Here is a 14,835-nt window from a genome sequence, read left to right as displayed (position 1 = left end):
GCACAGCACAGTCCATCCACACACGGGAATATCACTCATCAGCACAGCACAGTCCATCTACACACGGGAATATCACTCATCAGCACAGCACAGTCCATCCACGCACGGGAATATCACTTGGCACAGCACAGTCCATCCACGCACGGGAATATCACTTGGCACAGCACAGTCCATCCACGCACGGGAATATCACTCGACACAGCACAGTCCATCCACGCATGGGAATATCACTCATCAGCACAGCACAGTCCATCCACACACGGGAATATCATTCATCAGCACAGCACAGGGGCTCCTTCATATGTCACCTGAGAGAACCATGCCCACCAAGTTCCTGTCTGAATGAGGAGGGCCATGGCAGTACGTGGCTGAACAGGAGGGTCTGGAAGGGGTTGGGGCCCCTGAGATCTACTCTTTCCATTTCTCACACCCCCAGAGGGGCTGCTTAGCCTCTGGGAGATCACCACCTTCAGCCTCATTCTAAATGCTCCACAGAGCTGTGGGACATGGGATAGTCTGTAGGAAAATGCCATGTAACTGGGGTGGTGATTCCCTCATGTCCCAAAGGAGAACACAGGGCCTGGTCCCCAAGGAGGGCTCAGCGCACCAGGGATGCATCTGCAACACTGACTCCCCTTACCTTGGAAGTCCCTGAGCCTCATCGCACGGTACTCAATCACCTTCCTTTCTTCCTCAGCCTCGCTGAAGGGCCCTTCCTCCTCGTCGGGACAGCTGTGGGGGGAGGGGACAGGTGGGCAACAGTGCCTCCTGGGTGGGCTGGCCTCCAACATGGATGCTGATTCTGCAGAAACCAGCTGCAAAGACCATCTCTGGTTTTGTGAGGGATTGGGTTGTTAATGGTACAGAAAGAGGAGGGAAAATGCAGAGAGGTGGGGCATTTTACTGGCTTCAAAGTATCAGGACATAACCAGGCAGAAACATTATGCTACTGGCTGTGACCTGAAGGAGTCCAGAGGACAGCTTGGTCACTGGGACCTGCCAGGTATGGGGGGAGGACACAAGCTGCAGATGGCTGAAGCCACTAAGCACCAAAGAGCTCAGAGCAGGCTAAGGCAGCAGGAAGCCCCCTGGCATGAAGGGGGAAAGGGAAGGCCAGTCAGGCCTGGGCCCTGAGAGGTGCTTGGCCTAAGAAGAAAGAAGATGCCACAACCTGTTCCAACGGGTCTGGTCCCAGGCTGGGGTCGGCAGACAGTGCATCATGTCAGGTGGAGTGGCACACAAATGCAGAAAGGTCCAGGTTAGAGCTGCCTGGCTCTGTAGCCCCTGGCTGGAGACATCTGGGCCTTTCTAGCACCCAATAGGTTGAAGCCTGGATAGCGTCATCTGTTCTAAGCTGGGATGAGGGAGTTCAAGCTCACAGCCAATGGGCCAACCCTCAAAGCCAAGGCCGGAGTACTGGGCGAAGGGAACACACCTGGGGACCAGCTGGGCCCCTCTCACCTCTCTACAGCCCTTCGGATATGCGCCATCCATGTGTTCCTATCCTCTTTGGAGCTCGTGTAGATCTCGTACATCTCAGGCCCTTGCAGGGAGGCGCTGATTAGAAACATTGCTTTCTCCTCATTGGCCACCTCCCTCACAATGAGCTTTTGTAAAGAGATGACAGGAGGCTTTGAGTCCTGCAGGGATAGAATTGGGGGGTGGTGTCACTTTTTACCCTACTATGTCCACACAGTGGCAGGGATTCCAAACCTGGGACTAAGGGGAAGTCATGTGCCCCGTTTCTGTTCAAATGATTCAAAGCAGAAGTATTTTGCCATGTGGAGAAAGAAAAGATACCATTGCAAAGATATCTTTTATTTTATTTTTTTGAGACAGAGTCACATTATGTCACCCCGGGTAGAGTGCTGTGGCATCACAGCTTACAGCAACCTCAAACTCTTGGGTTTAACTGATTCTCTTGCCTCAGTCTCCCAAGTAGCTGGGACTAAAGATACCCCGCTACTTTTTTGTTGTAATTGTCATTGTTGTTTGGCAGACCCAGCCAGGTTTGAACCCACCAGCTCCAGTGCATGTGGCTGGAGCCCTAGCTGCTGAGCTACAGGCACCAAGCTGCAAAGATATCTTAATATCCTTTTAATGTGCCCATTTAAAATATTTTAAACTTTTTTTTTTTAAATAAGCATGTAATCCAATGGGACTGGGGTCTTTGTGAAAAAAGGCGAGGAGAGGAGAATACGCCATGCTCAGAGGGCTAGACAACCATGTGAGGACACAGGGAGAAGGCAGCCATTTGCATGCCAAGGAGAGAGGCCTCAGAAGGAGCCAGCCCTGCCGACACATCCATCTTGGACTTCCAGCCTCCAGAACTGAGGCAATATATTTCTGCTGTCTAAGGCACCCAGTATGGTATCTGTTATGGCAGCCCAAGCAGACTTATGCATTGGTACAAAGAACATACTGACTGACTCAGCCCAGATCACTGCAGGAAGGCACAGCCCTCAATATTTCTGATTTGTTTTCCCATTTCAGATCCTTGTGACCACCACCTTTGGTGTGACACTGTTTTTCCTTCCCCTACAGTAAATTATTCTTCTAAAGTAAAAATAAAGTGGAGCTCTCTTCATACAAGCCCTCTCCCTAAACTTCTCCTGAGATGCCTGGGCATGGTAGCTCATGTCTGTGATCTCAACACTCTGGGAGGTAAAGGTGGATCATTTGAACACAGGCGGTGGAGGTTGCTGTGAGCCTGGGTGACAGAGCAAGGCTGTGTCTCACAAAAGAAAAAAAAAAAACCCAAAACTAAACACCAGAGAAGAACTACCATATGATCCAGCAATTCTACTCCTTGTTATTTATCCAAAACAAAGAAAATCAAAGTATGAAAGAGATGCCTGCATGCCCCTGTCTCCTGCAGCACTATTCGCAAGAGCCAAAACACATCATCAGCCTAGGTGCCCATTACTAAATGAATGGATGAAGAGAATGTGGTGTACATACACAATAAAATTCTATCCAGACACATAAAAGAATGAAATCATCATTTGCAGCTACATGGATGGAACTGGAAGCCATTTTGTTACATGAAAGACAGCAGATGTACTGAGATGGAGAAGGTTCAAAATACACCGCAAGGGAACAAAAAACCATGTCACAGAGAAGTATGAACAGTATAAACTGTTCATTTCACAGAGAAATATGAACCATTGTTTTAAAATATACATATACAGGCTGGGTGCAGTGGCTCACACTTATAATCCTAGCACTCTAATAGGCAGAGTCAGGTGGATCACTGGAGCTCAGGAGTTGAAGACCAGCCCAAGCAAAGTGAGCCCTGGTCTCTACTAAAAATAGAAAAATTAGCCAGGTGTTGGGGTGGGTGCTTGTAGTCCCAGCTACTTGGGAGGCTGAGGCAGGAGGATCACTTGAGGTCAAGAGTGTGTGGTTGTTGTGAGCTGTGACACCATAGCACTCTAGCCAGGGCAACCGAGAATATGTCTCAAAAAAAAAAAAAAATTCACATATACAATTACCGGAGGGGCCAGCAAACTGTATCACCCATGGGCCAAATCCACCTGCTGCCCAACTTAGAAACAAAGCTTTCCTGGCATGCAGCCATGCCCACCCAAGTGTGTACTCTCTAAGGCGCTTCTGAGACACAGCGGCTGTGGAGGGTCATGACAGAGTCTGAATGGCGTGCAAAGTCGAAATGACTTATTTCCTGGCTTGTGCAATATACTTATGGCATAAAGATTGACTGAGCAGACACTCTGAGACAAAAATAACCAAGTTGGTGTCAGGTGGCAGGACACAAGATGACATTTATTTTCTCTTTTGTGCTTTTCTGAACAGATGCAAGCTGCTGAAACAAAGCTACGTGCTATGTGAGTGTGGGCTGTGTGTCTCCATGTTTTTGTGGGGTTTGAGACATGCTATTTTATGTCTTGCCCATGAGCGCAGCCACATTCTTTTGGGATACCCAGTGTCTTGTTTGGGTATAGGACATGGCAGGAGAAAAGCCCATAGGCAAGGTGACTGGACAACATCAGTGGGGTGTGCAGGTCCCCCCCAGCACAGAGGAACTGAGCTGGGCTCAGGCTGGACAACTGTTTGATCAAAAAGTTTGCCCAGTTTTCAGAGGCATAGGGTAGGAGGAATGGGGAAGGGGGCTGGGAAATGTCTTGAGAAGCGACTTCGAACCTCTGGAAAATTCTCCATCAGGAGATAAGGGCTACCTTCCTCTTCAGGCAGTATGGAAGCAAACAGGGTCCTTAAGCTGTTCTGCAGCTGGTGCCCACAGAGGGGAGGCCTGGCTCTCTCCCTGCAGAAGATTCTGTCAGTGTTGTTAGATGCTGAAGAACCTATGGGTTGCCACAGGCCAGCAGGGTAGGAAGCCAATCCCTGCAGAAGCAGGGCAAGGTAGATATGGCTATGAATGCCTGGCTGGGTTTGGGTCCCATGACATGGCTGCTTTGGGCCCAGAGTCTTTGGGGTCAGCTTGACCATGGTCCACTGAGCAGTGGCAGCCTGAGCTCAGACTCTCAGAGGTGGAGCCAGTGAGTTCCTGGGAAGAAGGGAAGGGTTTTCTTGGCCCAGATTCTGTGGTCTGTGAGTACCTGTGAGTGTTGCCAGAAGAATAACCAGGAAGACTTAGAGAGAAACTGAGGCTGGAACGGCTTTAAGAATGGGAATTGAAGCTCCCATCAGGCAGTGAGGCAGAGCCCTCATTCCTGGAAAACTCTGTTCCTGCCTGTCTGGAGCCTTCTGGGGAGCCTGGGACACACAGACTAACCCATAGGTGTGCTTCTGATGCACTCCTTCAGCTGCTACTGTAATGAGTGGCTTCAGAGCTTTCCCTGCAAAGTCCCAGCCAGAAGAGATAAGATACATACCACGGAAGCAAAGACATACTTCTGATCCTTTTCTTGTAGCAGCAAAAGTACATCGGTCAGCAGGACAGCAAGGACATCTGGGGAGACAGCACAAAGGGAACAGATGTCTTAAAGGCTGTGGGGTCTTGCTGAGGGCCCCAGAAAGGGGCGAGCATGCTGGTGCTTCTGCTTAGGCCTGGAAGTTTTCTGCCTCATCCCTTTCCACCAAGGGCTGGTCTCAGCCTCCTGGGACCCGAATTATTACAGAGTAAGGCTTCTGCACATAGGTGCGCATCCTGAATTGAATTTTGACAGGAACATGTGAATCACCTTTCAGGGAAACTGCTTCTGAGACCCCCCACCTAAATCAGATATACTTTCTTCATGTAATTTTCTTGTACTGTGGCCTGCTGGCTTTTTAAAAAGCATGTGTTGTACTTTTTTTTAATATTTTTTTTGCAGTTTTTGACTGGGGCTGGGTTTGAACCCACCACCTCCAGCATATGGCTCCGGTGCCCTACTCCTTTGAGCCACAGGTGCCACCCTATTTTTTAATGTGTTTAGAGATGGCGGCTGGGGTGTCTCACTATATTGCCCAGGCTGGTCTTGAATTCCTAGGCTCAAGCCACACTCCCACCTTGGCCTCTTGTGTAGCTCAGATTTGAGGTAGGCTCTGTTCCTGGCTCTATTTTTGTTTGTTTGTTTGTTTGTTTCTCTCTTTCTGCCCCACTGAGTGAAGCCCCAGGAGGACAGGAGCCAGCTGTCGCCCAGTCTGGTGTCTCCTTCCCACCTAGCATGGTGCCTGACAGGCAGAAGGCACTGAGCCCTCCCCATGAAGCACAGCTCTTCTGCTGAGATGACAGATAAGCATACACTGTCATTCCCCACCCGAAGGGCCCCTTGAGAGCCTTAAAGATGCTGATCCCAGTGGATAGGCTGGGATGTTCTAGAGGCTCTGAAGATGGAAGGAAACTCAGGGAGGAGTCCTGAATGCTCTCTCATCTGGAACTGTGATGTCGATTTTGAAAGTAGGGCCTGGAGCACACCTGGCAGAGTGAGTGGGATGCATGGGGGACACTGCTCCACAGTCCTGGTAGGCACTTCCAACCCACACGGGACCCCCCTGGCAGTTTGGCCCACAGCAGGCAGAATGTGACTATATCCAGATTGCAGCTGAGCGTGTCTAGAACCCAAGGGCCTCTGCCAGAACTGGGGCATCATGATGCCAATGCCTTGTCTTTCTGTTTCAGAAGGCAATGACTCATTTCCAGGGTGTCCTCCTGGTCTATAATGCACCATTTCTAAGACAAGAGGAAGAAGTGGTGATACGACCACCTCATTTTGCTACACTCCTGCTGCCTGCGCAAATCCTGACTTTGCATTTAACCTTCCTTCAGCCATGAGGAAGCCAGGCTGCAGTGGTTCTATGTCAGCTGGCATCCACCAATCCAAGATGGCACCACTGATCCAAGATGGTGCCCACCATCCCAAGACAGTGCCCACTCATTCAGGATGGCATTCACCACTCCGAGAGGGTGCTAAAGATGGAGTCACCCACCCAACATGGCACCACTGATCCAAGATGGTGCCCACCATTCCAAGATGATGCCATCACTCTTAAGACAGTGCCACTCATCCAAGACACTTGAACTTACCAGTCCAAGATGGCACCCACTGACCTAAGTTGGTACCACCACTTGCAAGATCATGCCTCCAACCCTAAACAGCACCCACCACTCCATGACAGTGCCCACTGATCCAGGGGCTGGGCTTTCTTTACCTTTCAAGCGCCCTGAAGTGGCCTTCCAGCAGAGTGTGCCCTCCAGGTGCAGTTGCCGCTGAAGCATGTCATCCTTGCGGAAGGTGAGCCCATTCTTGAGTTTGCTGGAGGATTTCAGGTCCATCTTTCCTGCAATCTCCCTGAGGCGTTGGCCCTTCTCACATTCACTGACCTTGGTGTCTACTTGTGAGATGATGTCTTTGATGAAGTTCAGGGCCTGGGTCAGGTCTTCGTAGTCCTCAGTGCCGGCTGCCACACACAGCAGAGTCAGCACCTTTCTTTGTCCAAGTCCATGGACACACAGAAGTGGGTGCACTACACACGAGCACTCAGGGTCTGTAAGGTATGCTCCCCAAAGCTGCTGCTCAGAGGACCTCTACAACCACCTCTTAGCTATGACCTCCTGAGATGTGTCAACACGTCTCCAAGATAAGTGAAACAGCCTCAGTAGAGCTACTGTCTGACATGGAGGCTAAGGTGAACTGAAATGACAATACTGCCCCGCCTGGCTCTACTGGCTGCTGCTTGGCAAACAAACTCCCCTGTGTACCTCAGCCCTTCATAAAAGACCCCCGCCACTGCCTGTCATGACTAAGAGCTGGCTCCTCCTACTCTAAGGATATGGCTTTTGTGGCAGAAACATGGGAGATGTGGGCAGCACTGCTTGGTCCCTGAGAACTCCCAGCAGGGCTCTGTGCCCTTCTCTGCCTGCCACAGTTCTAGGGACAGCCCTCTCTCAGCCTGGGCTCTGTGACACAGAGATCATCTCTAGGTTTGTCCGGATCACCAGGAATGACCTTGACAAGAGCACTGTCTCCATCATTCAGCCACACCACAGAGAAGGCCTGTGATGGCCCAGCCTGTGTGAGAGCTACGTGATATGGCAGTCAAATGAGACCTGGCTCCACTTTCTTGGTGCTAGCTGCCCCATCCTTCCCGCATCAGAGACTAGTGCCCAGCAGAGTGGCCTCCAAGGGGAATTAACCAATCTGCTGCCGGCACAGGGAGAGGGTGGACGAGCCCCCCGGCAGTGGAGAGCATGAGCCTACCTTCCGTGTTCTGAATGATGCGCTCCACCAGCACTGGGTACTTAGTTATGCGCTGAGTGACCAGAAGAATACACTCCTGCATGCCCAGCCGCCTCACAATGGAGGAGTTGCCAATTTTCTAGGAAATGGAAAATAAGACCACACCACATTAACATCTCAGCTCCTGCCAAGGATGGGGCTCCTTCCTTTTCTGGCTCACCAGGACTTTTCCTGTTCTGCTTTGGAGGGGAAACATACCTGATCAACTGCTATATACAGAAAGGCCAGAGAAGCAAAGGCAGCCTTACCTGTGTGTGAGCGAGGGTCCCTGCAAGCCTCCTAAGAAGGAAGGAGCCTGGTGGGACAGTGCAGGGACCTGCAATCCCAGAAACCTGGGAGGATCACGTGGGCCCAAGAAACCAGCCTGGGCAACAGAGGAAGACCCAACTTCATAAACAAATCATAAATAGAAATAAATACAGTTGATGTGAACAACTGTTAAAAAAAAAATGAAACCAGCAGCAGCCTGGGTGGTCATGGAGATTACCCATCTGTGGAGCTGTCTGTAGGTGGGCAGGGCATGTGCATACCAAGACCCTGACCCTGACTCACCACTGCAGGAGCCTCCAGAATGAGAAGGGGTGGGGGTGGGGTGAGAGTGGAGGTGGGGTGGGGTGGAGAGGGGCTATGCCTGCTAAACTGGCTCCCAGGAACCTTCTTTTTTTTTTTTTTTCAGTTTATTTTTTAGCCAGGGCCAGGTATATGGGGCCAGTGCCCTACTCCTTGAGCCACAGGCGCCGCCCTCCTGGGAGCCTTCTGAGGCCGAGAACCAGAGTGGCAGCTACTTGAAGTCATTTCCCGGTGGGGGCCGGGAGCATTCCACACATTCTCTGTGTTTGCCCCTGCTGCTCCTGGATCCATTTTAGGTATGCCAGCCGTTAGAAAGAGCCACTTTCTAAGAGGCCCAGAGAGTCACTGGGGGGTGTGAGTCTGTGGACCAAGGTCTCAATGGAGTACTTCTCCCCCGCTCCCCAGTCACTTCTAGGTGTTTCTGGCTCAGGCCATTAGGTGGGCCTTTCTAAGTCCACTACTTGTTAGTGGATAAACTGCAGCCCCAAATGATTCTTTCCCTTTCATGTCTACCTACCATAACAGTGACAGAATAGAATTTAAGCGCACATCATTCCTAACTTGAGACCATCAGTTGTTGAATGTCACTTTAGAACAAAGCCCTAAATAGGTCACAGGCAATGGAGCTGTTCTGGAATCAGGTGCACTCTGGCCTCCAAAGAGGTGAATGCTGACTGGCTGGGCAGCCTTAACCCCCATGTTGTTTCCAGCAGGTGGGAGGCAGAGTCTTGCTTGACTCAGCTCTCCAGCTGGGCTTTGGGCACCTGCCAACTCTCATGATCATTCTGAAGGTCTGGGAGGTGAGAAGGGGAGAAAACGGGGCCAGGGAGGGGACAAAAGTTTGGAGTAACACTCCTGATGACAGCTAGAACATCCACAGGCAGGATGGAGTGGCTCTGGCGGGCTGGATTGCAGGGCATGGCAGCCCCTTCAAATGATCTGTGTGTCACAGTTTGAGATGTGGTGTTTGGCAGGTCCCGCACTGGGGGCCTATAGGGGGACCTCAGGGGCCACACAGTGTGATGGAGAACACAGAAAGATTTGGTTTGATTTGTATGTAGTTATGTATTTATGTAGTTAGAGATAGGATCCTGCTCTGTTTCCCAGGCTAGAGTGCAGTGGTGTCATCATAGCTCACTGCAGCCTCAAACTCCTGGGCTCAAGTGATCCTCCTGCCTCAGCCTCCCGAGCTTAGCTGGGACTATGGGCATGTGCCACCATGCCTGGCCAGTTTTTAAAATTTTTTGTAGAGATGAGGTCTCATTATGTTGCTTAGGCTGGTCTCCAACTCTTGGCCTCAGGTGATCCTCCTGACTCAGCCTCCTAAGGTGCTAGGATTCAACACGTAAGCCTCTATACCCGCCCTTGTTTGTTTTACACCTTGGATTCCATGTAAGATTTCACTGACTTGAGGCTGAGGTGGGTGGATTGCCTGAGCTCACAGGTTTGAGACCAGCCTGACCCATAGCGAGACCTCATCTCTAAAAATAGCCTGGCGTTTGTGGGCACCTGTAGTCCCAGCTATTTGGGAGGCTGACTGCTGTGAGCTATGATGTCACAGTGCTCTACTGAGGGTGACAAAGTAAGACACTGTCTCAAAAAAAACAAAACAAAACAAAAAAACATTTCACTTATGTGTTCTGAATGCGGTTGTGGTTAAAAAACAAAACAAAATTTTGAAAAGTCACTGCTTTTTAACAGGTGATTTGGAAACAATCTCCAAATCCCAAGACTCTACATAGTTCTGTGGAAAGAATCTATGGCAAAGATGGTAAGTTTTTAATTAAAAAAATGTTTTTTTACCTTGATCAAATTTTGAAATTTCTTGCTTTGCAACAGCAACTTGTACTGACTGACAGCCTCCTTGTGGCTGCTGCAAAACACCCCATATTTTTCCTTCATTCTTTCTCCATTTTCACCTGAAAACTAATAGGAAAGAGAACAGAAATGTCACAATAATAACCATGAACACCACCAAGGAATATTTTTACCTAACTTGTCTGGCTTTGTCAAAGTGAGTATTGAATTTACTTGCAGTGTTCACTTTCTAATATGTCCTCAGAAAGGGAAATGCTTTAGAATTCTGTAATTGCAGAAGTGCAATGAAGGTTGTATGAGAAAATCTGCTGATGAAGGGCTTTACCATGTCACAGGTGCCGTATAGCTCCTGAGATCCAGAAAAGACAACATTAAGCTAAAGAATGTTAGAAATGTGAAAAAGCAAAGGGGGAATTCTCCTAATTAATTCTAATTAGTTGACACAGGATGCTTGGAACCAGCAGTCAGGTCAGATGAGAGGAACAGCTCCCCTGTGTCAAACTTGGCCTGGAACAAACATCTACAGTCAGTGTTGCTCCCTGGACAGCTCTGGAACACTCCCAGTAGTCAAAAACGTAAGAGCCAGAGGCTCCGCGTCTGTGGCTTGGCGTCTGTGGCTCAAGTGGCTAAGGCACCAGCCACATACACCTGAGCTGGCGGGTTCAAATCCAGCCCGGGCCCGCCAAACAACAATGATGGCTGCAACCAAAAAATAGCTGGGCATTGGGGCGGGCGCCTGTAGTCCCAGCTACTTGGGAGGCGGAGGCAGGAGACTCGCTTGAGCCCAAGAGTTGGGAGGTTACTGTGAGCTGTGATGCCACAGCACTCTACCCAGGGCAATAGCTTGAGGCTCTGTCTCAAAAAAAAAACCCCAAAAACATAAGAGCCAGAACCAAAAAGTCAAAACCAGCCCAGCTGATGAGAGCACAGAGAATAACGCCAGTGTTCAGATAGGGAGGTTTGCTGTTTAGGCCCCTGTGTTTCCAGAACATGAACCTCAGGTATAAGGGGCCAGACCTGTGTGTCTTCCAGGGAAGTGGGCACTCAACAAACAGGAACAGAGGTGGGCAGGGGCCCTGCAGACTGTCTGGATGGACATGGGCACACCCACCTGCTGTACCAAGAGGTCTCCAATTTTCTGGATGACGTAATTCCGGTCACTGCCTTCCTCCAGGGACTGGTGGCGGCGCTCCTTGAGCAGAGAGAGAAAGCGACTGTGCATGTCCAGCAGGTCGTCCGCACAGACGCAGAGGCGGCTAAGGGCATCACAGCTGCCCGGCAGCTCCTCCTGCAGGGCCCTGGAGTACACCTTCAGCATGATCTTGAGCGTGCGCACGTGGTGCACCTCTGTCTGTGTCAGCTCTGTAGGGACACAGTTGGTGGGATTTATCTGCGCCAGCTCTGAGGCCCTGCTGGGCACTCATGGGTGCTGCTTGTCCTTCATGTGCTCCGTCAAGTCCTTGTTGTCAGGGCCTTTCTTACTGCCCAGAGTGTCCAGGCTTCCCCATCCCCCCATAGCCCAGTGCTGCAGGGGTCCCAGCCTAAGGGAACAGGGGAAGGAGAGGACCCTGGGACCTCAACATCACAGGAGGGTTTCCTGCCTGAAATTGACTGAAGATGTTTCAAGGCTGTTTTAAGCAAGATTGTTCTGAGGAATATCACTCTTAGGGATGCAAAACTCACACGTTTGTGTGTGTCTCTGGCTAGACAGCACTGAACTGGACTGTGTGTTCCCCAAATTTATATATTGAAATCCTAACCCCTAAGGTGATGGCATTAGAAGGTAGGGCCTGTGGAAGGTGACCAGGCCTTGAACGTAGAGCCTTTATGATGGGATCAGTGCCCTTATGAAAGGACCTCAGTTAGAAGGTGTCATCTATAAACCAGGAAAAGTTGCTATTTCTGGACACGGGATCTGCCAACACCCTGATCTTGGACTTCCCAGCCTCCAGAATGTGAGCAGTAAATCTGTATTGTTTATAAGACACCTGGTATTCTGTGAGAGCAGCCCAAGTAGACTAAGACCTGGGTATTTGGCTAGACTCATCTGCAGTATGTGTTCTAACAGAGTCCTCCCTGAGCACCTCCTGCCTGGGTGGGGAGGGGCAGGACTACATGGGGGGAGGCAGGTGCAAAGGGGCAAGTGGTCTCAGGGGAGGCTGGCGATGGAACCTACATTCCCAGGTGGAATTTAAAAAAAAAGTAAACAAAGAAAGAAAATAAGTAAGTGGAGAGCTGGCAGGGGGGCACAGGGCTTGGGACTTCTTACCATAAAGGACATCCTGTCTTTTCACCACCTCCCTCTTTTGTTTCTTGGCGTAGGCCAAGTCCACAGCAAGGCTCCAGGACTCAGCCTCGAACTCGTGGCTGTCAGATTCAATCTCACTCCTCAGTGAGGCAGCATAGGGATCTGAAGGAAGAAGGAAGTGCTGCTGCTGGCCACCACCCATGGACATGCAGACGTCGAACCCCAGCATGGATGGGACCATGTGGCAGGGGTGAGAGAATTAGATGACCATACCTTCTACAAAAATGGACTCAGTGTTAGAAGATGTGAGTGAAAGAGAGTCATCAGCTGCCTGCTTAAACTTTAAAAACACAGAATCGGCTTCATCCATCTCTCCTGAGATTGGTCTAAATGAAGATAATAAAGACAATCATTTCAGAAAATTGAATAAAAAACACCTGGTCCCAGTCTACACAGGCAAATCAGTGACTCCACCTGATTAAAGAGTGAGACCTTTCTAGATTTCAATGTAAGCATTAACTTTGTCACAGATCATTTTTAAAGACTGGGAGACTACCTGTCAATGTCACATCAGGACTTTTTCTATCATGACTGCTGTTAATGTTCGGGAATATTCTAAAGGGGTATTAGATCAGAGGCTCCCTTTACTGACCGCCAGAGCCCACTGGAGCCTCTGGGATTCTCTCTACCAGAAGTTAGGTAGATGCAGCCTCACAGTCAAGGGTGGGAGGACAGTCCCTTCTCAGAGGAAAAACACAATCCCTTCCTGACCCACTAACTCCTATAAGGATCATCACAGGCACAGGAGGACTCAGGGTTGCCTTCCACCTGCATGCTGCTGGACGCAATATTGAGGGAACTGGCTAAGGCAGAGAGAGTGCAACACAAGCCCCACAGCACCCTCAGTGGGGCTTCCAGCATCACCCTGCATACAGTAAGGAGTCCTGTCCCAGGGACGAGTTCCAGGATCTTTCCAGAGTACTAAGCAAACCAGCTCTACCAGGGGCCAGATAGACCTCAGGACATCATTTTGAAAAAAGACATGAATCTTGGGAATGAGTGTTAATGGGCGTCTCATCGCTTGGCTGGGGGCTGCCATGCTGACTCACACAGACCTAAGTAAGGGGTCTCTTTTAGAGGGGCTGTCAATAGCTTCCCCTGGGATGCCACCCACCCGATAGCAGGGAGGGGACCCGGCCTTACCCGAGTCTCATCCCAGTTCCAGCCGGGCTCAGTGCTGGCTGGGAACCCCCTTTCTGAGAGACCGTCATGCCGACATTCCTGGAGAAGGCTGGGCTGCCATCGGACAGGAGGGTGCTCCGGGGATGCTCCTTGAGCGAGGCTGCAACAGAGGCAAACACGGAGTTGGTGCTGAGAAAGTGGGCTGGGTAGCGAAGGCCGCCGGAGTGCAAGCCCCGCTCTGACTGCGGCCGCAGCACGGACAGGATCTTGGAGGTCAACAGCTCATTATCTAAGAAGACGTTCTCGCTCCATTTCCTGGGGAAAGAGCTGTAAAAAGACAGCTCTGGATGGCCTGGGAGAGAGCCGTGTCTGTCGCCGCCTTTGGAATGTGCGTTCCCCATGTTCACACTCTGGGCTCTGGGACCGCTGCTGTGCCAGGCTGGGCTGCACGCCCTTTTTTAATGCCTCGGTGGGATCCTTCTAGAAAATAAAGCTGCGTCTTCCCTTACTGTATTGGCTGAAGCAGCAGGTCTGGAGGGCAGGAAATTGGTCCCCACTGTGACCGTTTAGTGTTGGAAACTGCACAGGCTTTCTCTTTTGCTAAAACAAAACCAAAAAACCCCTCTAGGCACCTTCTGTCTTTGCAGGAGGTAAAAAATGGCAAGAAAGCAGATTGTGTCCACTGTAAATAATCTAAGGTCATGAAACTGGGAGCTCTGAGCTTGGTGTGGCTCATGCCAGCACCATGTATAGGGTGAAAATTAACCTGAGGCTGGATGTTACAACGACTTTAAGAACCAGAGGCAAAACGTTCGCTGTTTCTGGCCGTCAGCACTCAGATAGATTCTTACCATCAAAGAGGACTTGGGGCTCCAACTCCACTTCACAGGGTGATCACAAACTAGCTCTACACGCCACAGGGGGCCCAGCATTGTTTATACCCATATGTTCATTAACTTAAGGGCTCAGATCAGAGGGTGCACCTTCGCCTACTGATGGGAAGATGCAGTTCTTAATGAAAGCTCAGCCGTTTCCTTCCCCTTCTGTTTGACAAGGCAACCTCTGAAGCTGAGCCTCACTGAGATGGGCTGCTTGGCTAGTTTATTCTCGCATTTTATAAGATTGCATCTTAAAACTCTGCCCTGGGCAAGAACAAAAGGCACCAGTGAAAAAAGACCTGGCCTCCCAACTTGGCTCTTGGGTCTCTCAGGTGCCCATTGTACCAGCTTCTTGTTAAAAAAGGGAAGAATCTGGAACTTTGGTTCCTGGAAGACAATGTTCTCAAAGCTGCTTTACTGGATTCAGCGTTCTCTGATT

The 14,835-nt window shown here is 50.3% G+C and overlaps 1 protein-coding gene across 3 annotated transcripts in view; it reads right to left on the bottom strand.

Annotated features, from left to right (window-relative positions):
- The window catches only part of ARHGEF18 (Rho/Rac guanine nucleotide exchange factor 18), a 75,592-nt gene that overhangs the window by 7,649 nt on the left and 53,108 nt on the right, over positions 1–14,835 (bottom strand). For all 3 annotated transcript variants that reach the window (XM_023508972.1, XM_003803405.3, XM_023508973.1), the window contains 10 exons: positions 13,540–13,678; positions 12,610–12,722; positions 12,358–12,498; positions 11,200–11,450; positions 10,074–10,196; positions 7,662–7,779; positions 6,613–6,861; positions 4,854–4,930; positions 1,462–1,640; positions 641–732 (listed from right to left, as the gene is read on the bottom strand). In XM_023508972.1, coding sequence (XP_023364740.1) covers positions 641–732; positions 1,462–1,640; positions 4,854–4,930; positions 6,613–6,861; positions 7,662–7,779; positions 10,074–10,196; positions 11,200–11,450; positions 12,358–12,498; positions 12,610–12,722; positions 13,540–13,678 — 1,482 coding nt within the window. The remainder of the gene's footprint in view (positions 1–640; positions 733–1,461; positions 1,641–4,853; positions 4,931–6,612; positions 6,862–7,661; positions 7,780–10,073; positions 10,197–11,199; positions 11,451–12,357; positions 12,499–12,609; positions 12,723–13,539; positions 13,679–14,835) is intronic.

Source organism: Otolemur garnettii, unplaced genomic scaffold (assembly GCF_000181295.1).
Source record: "Otolemur garnettii isolate 467f Iridium unplaced genomic scaffold, OtoGar3 scaffold00302, whole genome shotgun sequence".
NCBI classification, from domain to species: domain Eukaryota; kingdom Metazoa; phylum Chordata; class Mammalia; order Primates; family Galagidae; genus Otolemur; species Otolemur garnettii.
The sequence above is the reverse complement of the archived record's forward strand: the minus strand, read 5'-3'. Positions and strand labels throughout refer to the sequence as shown.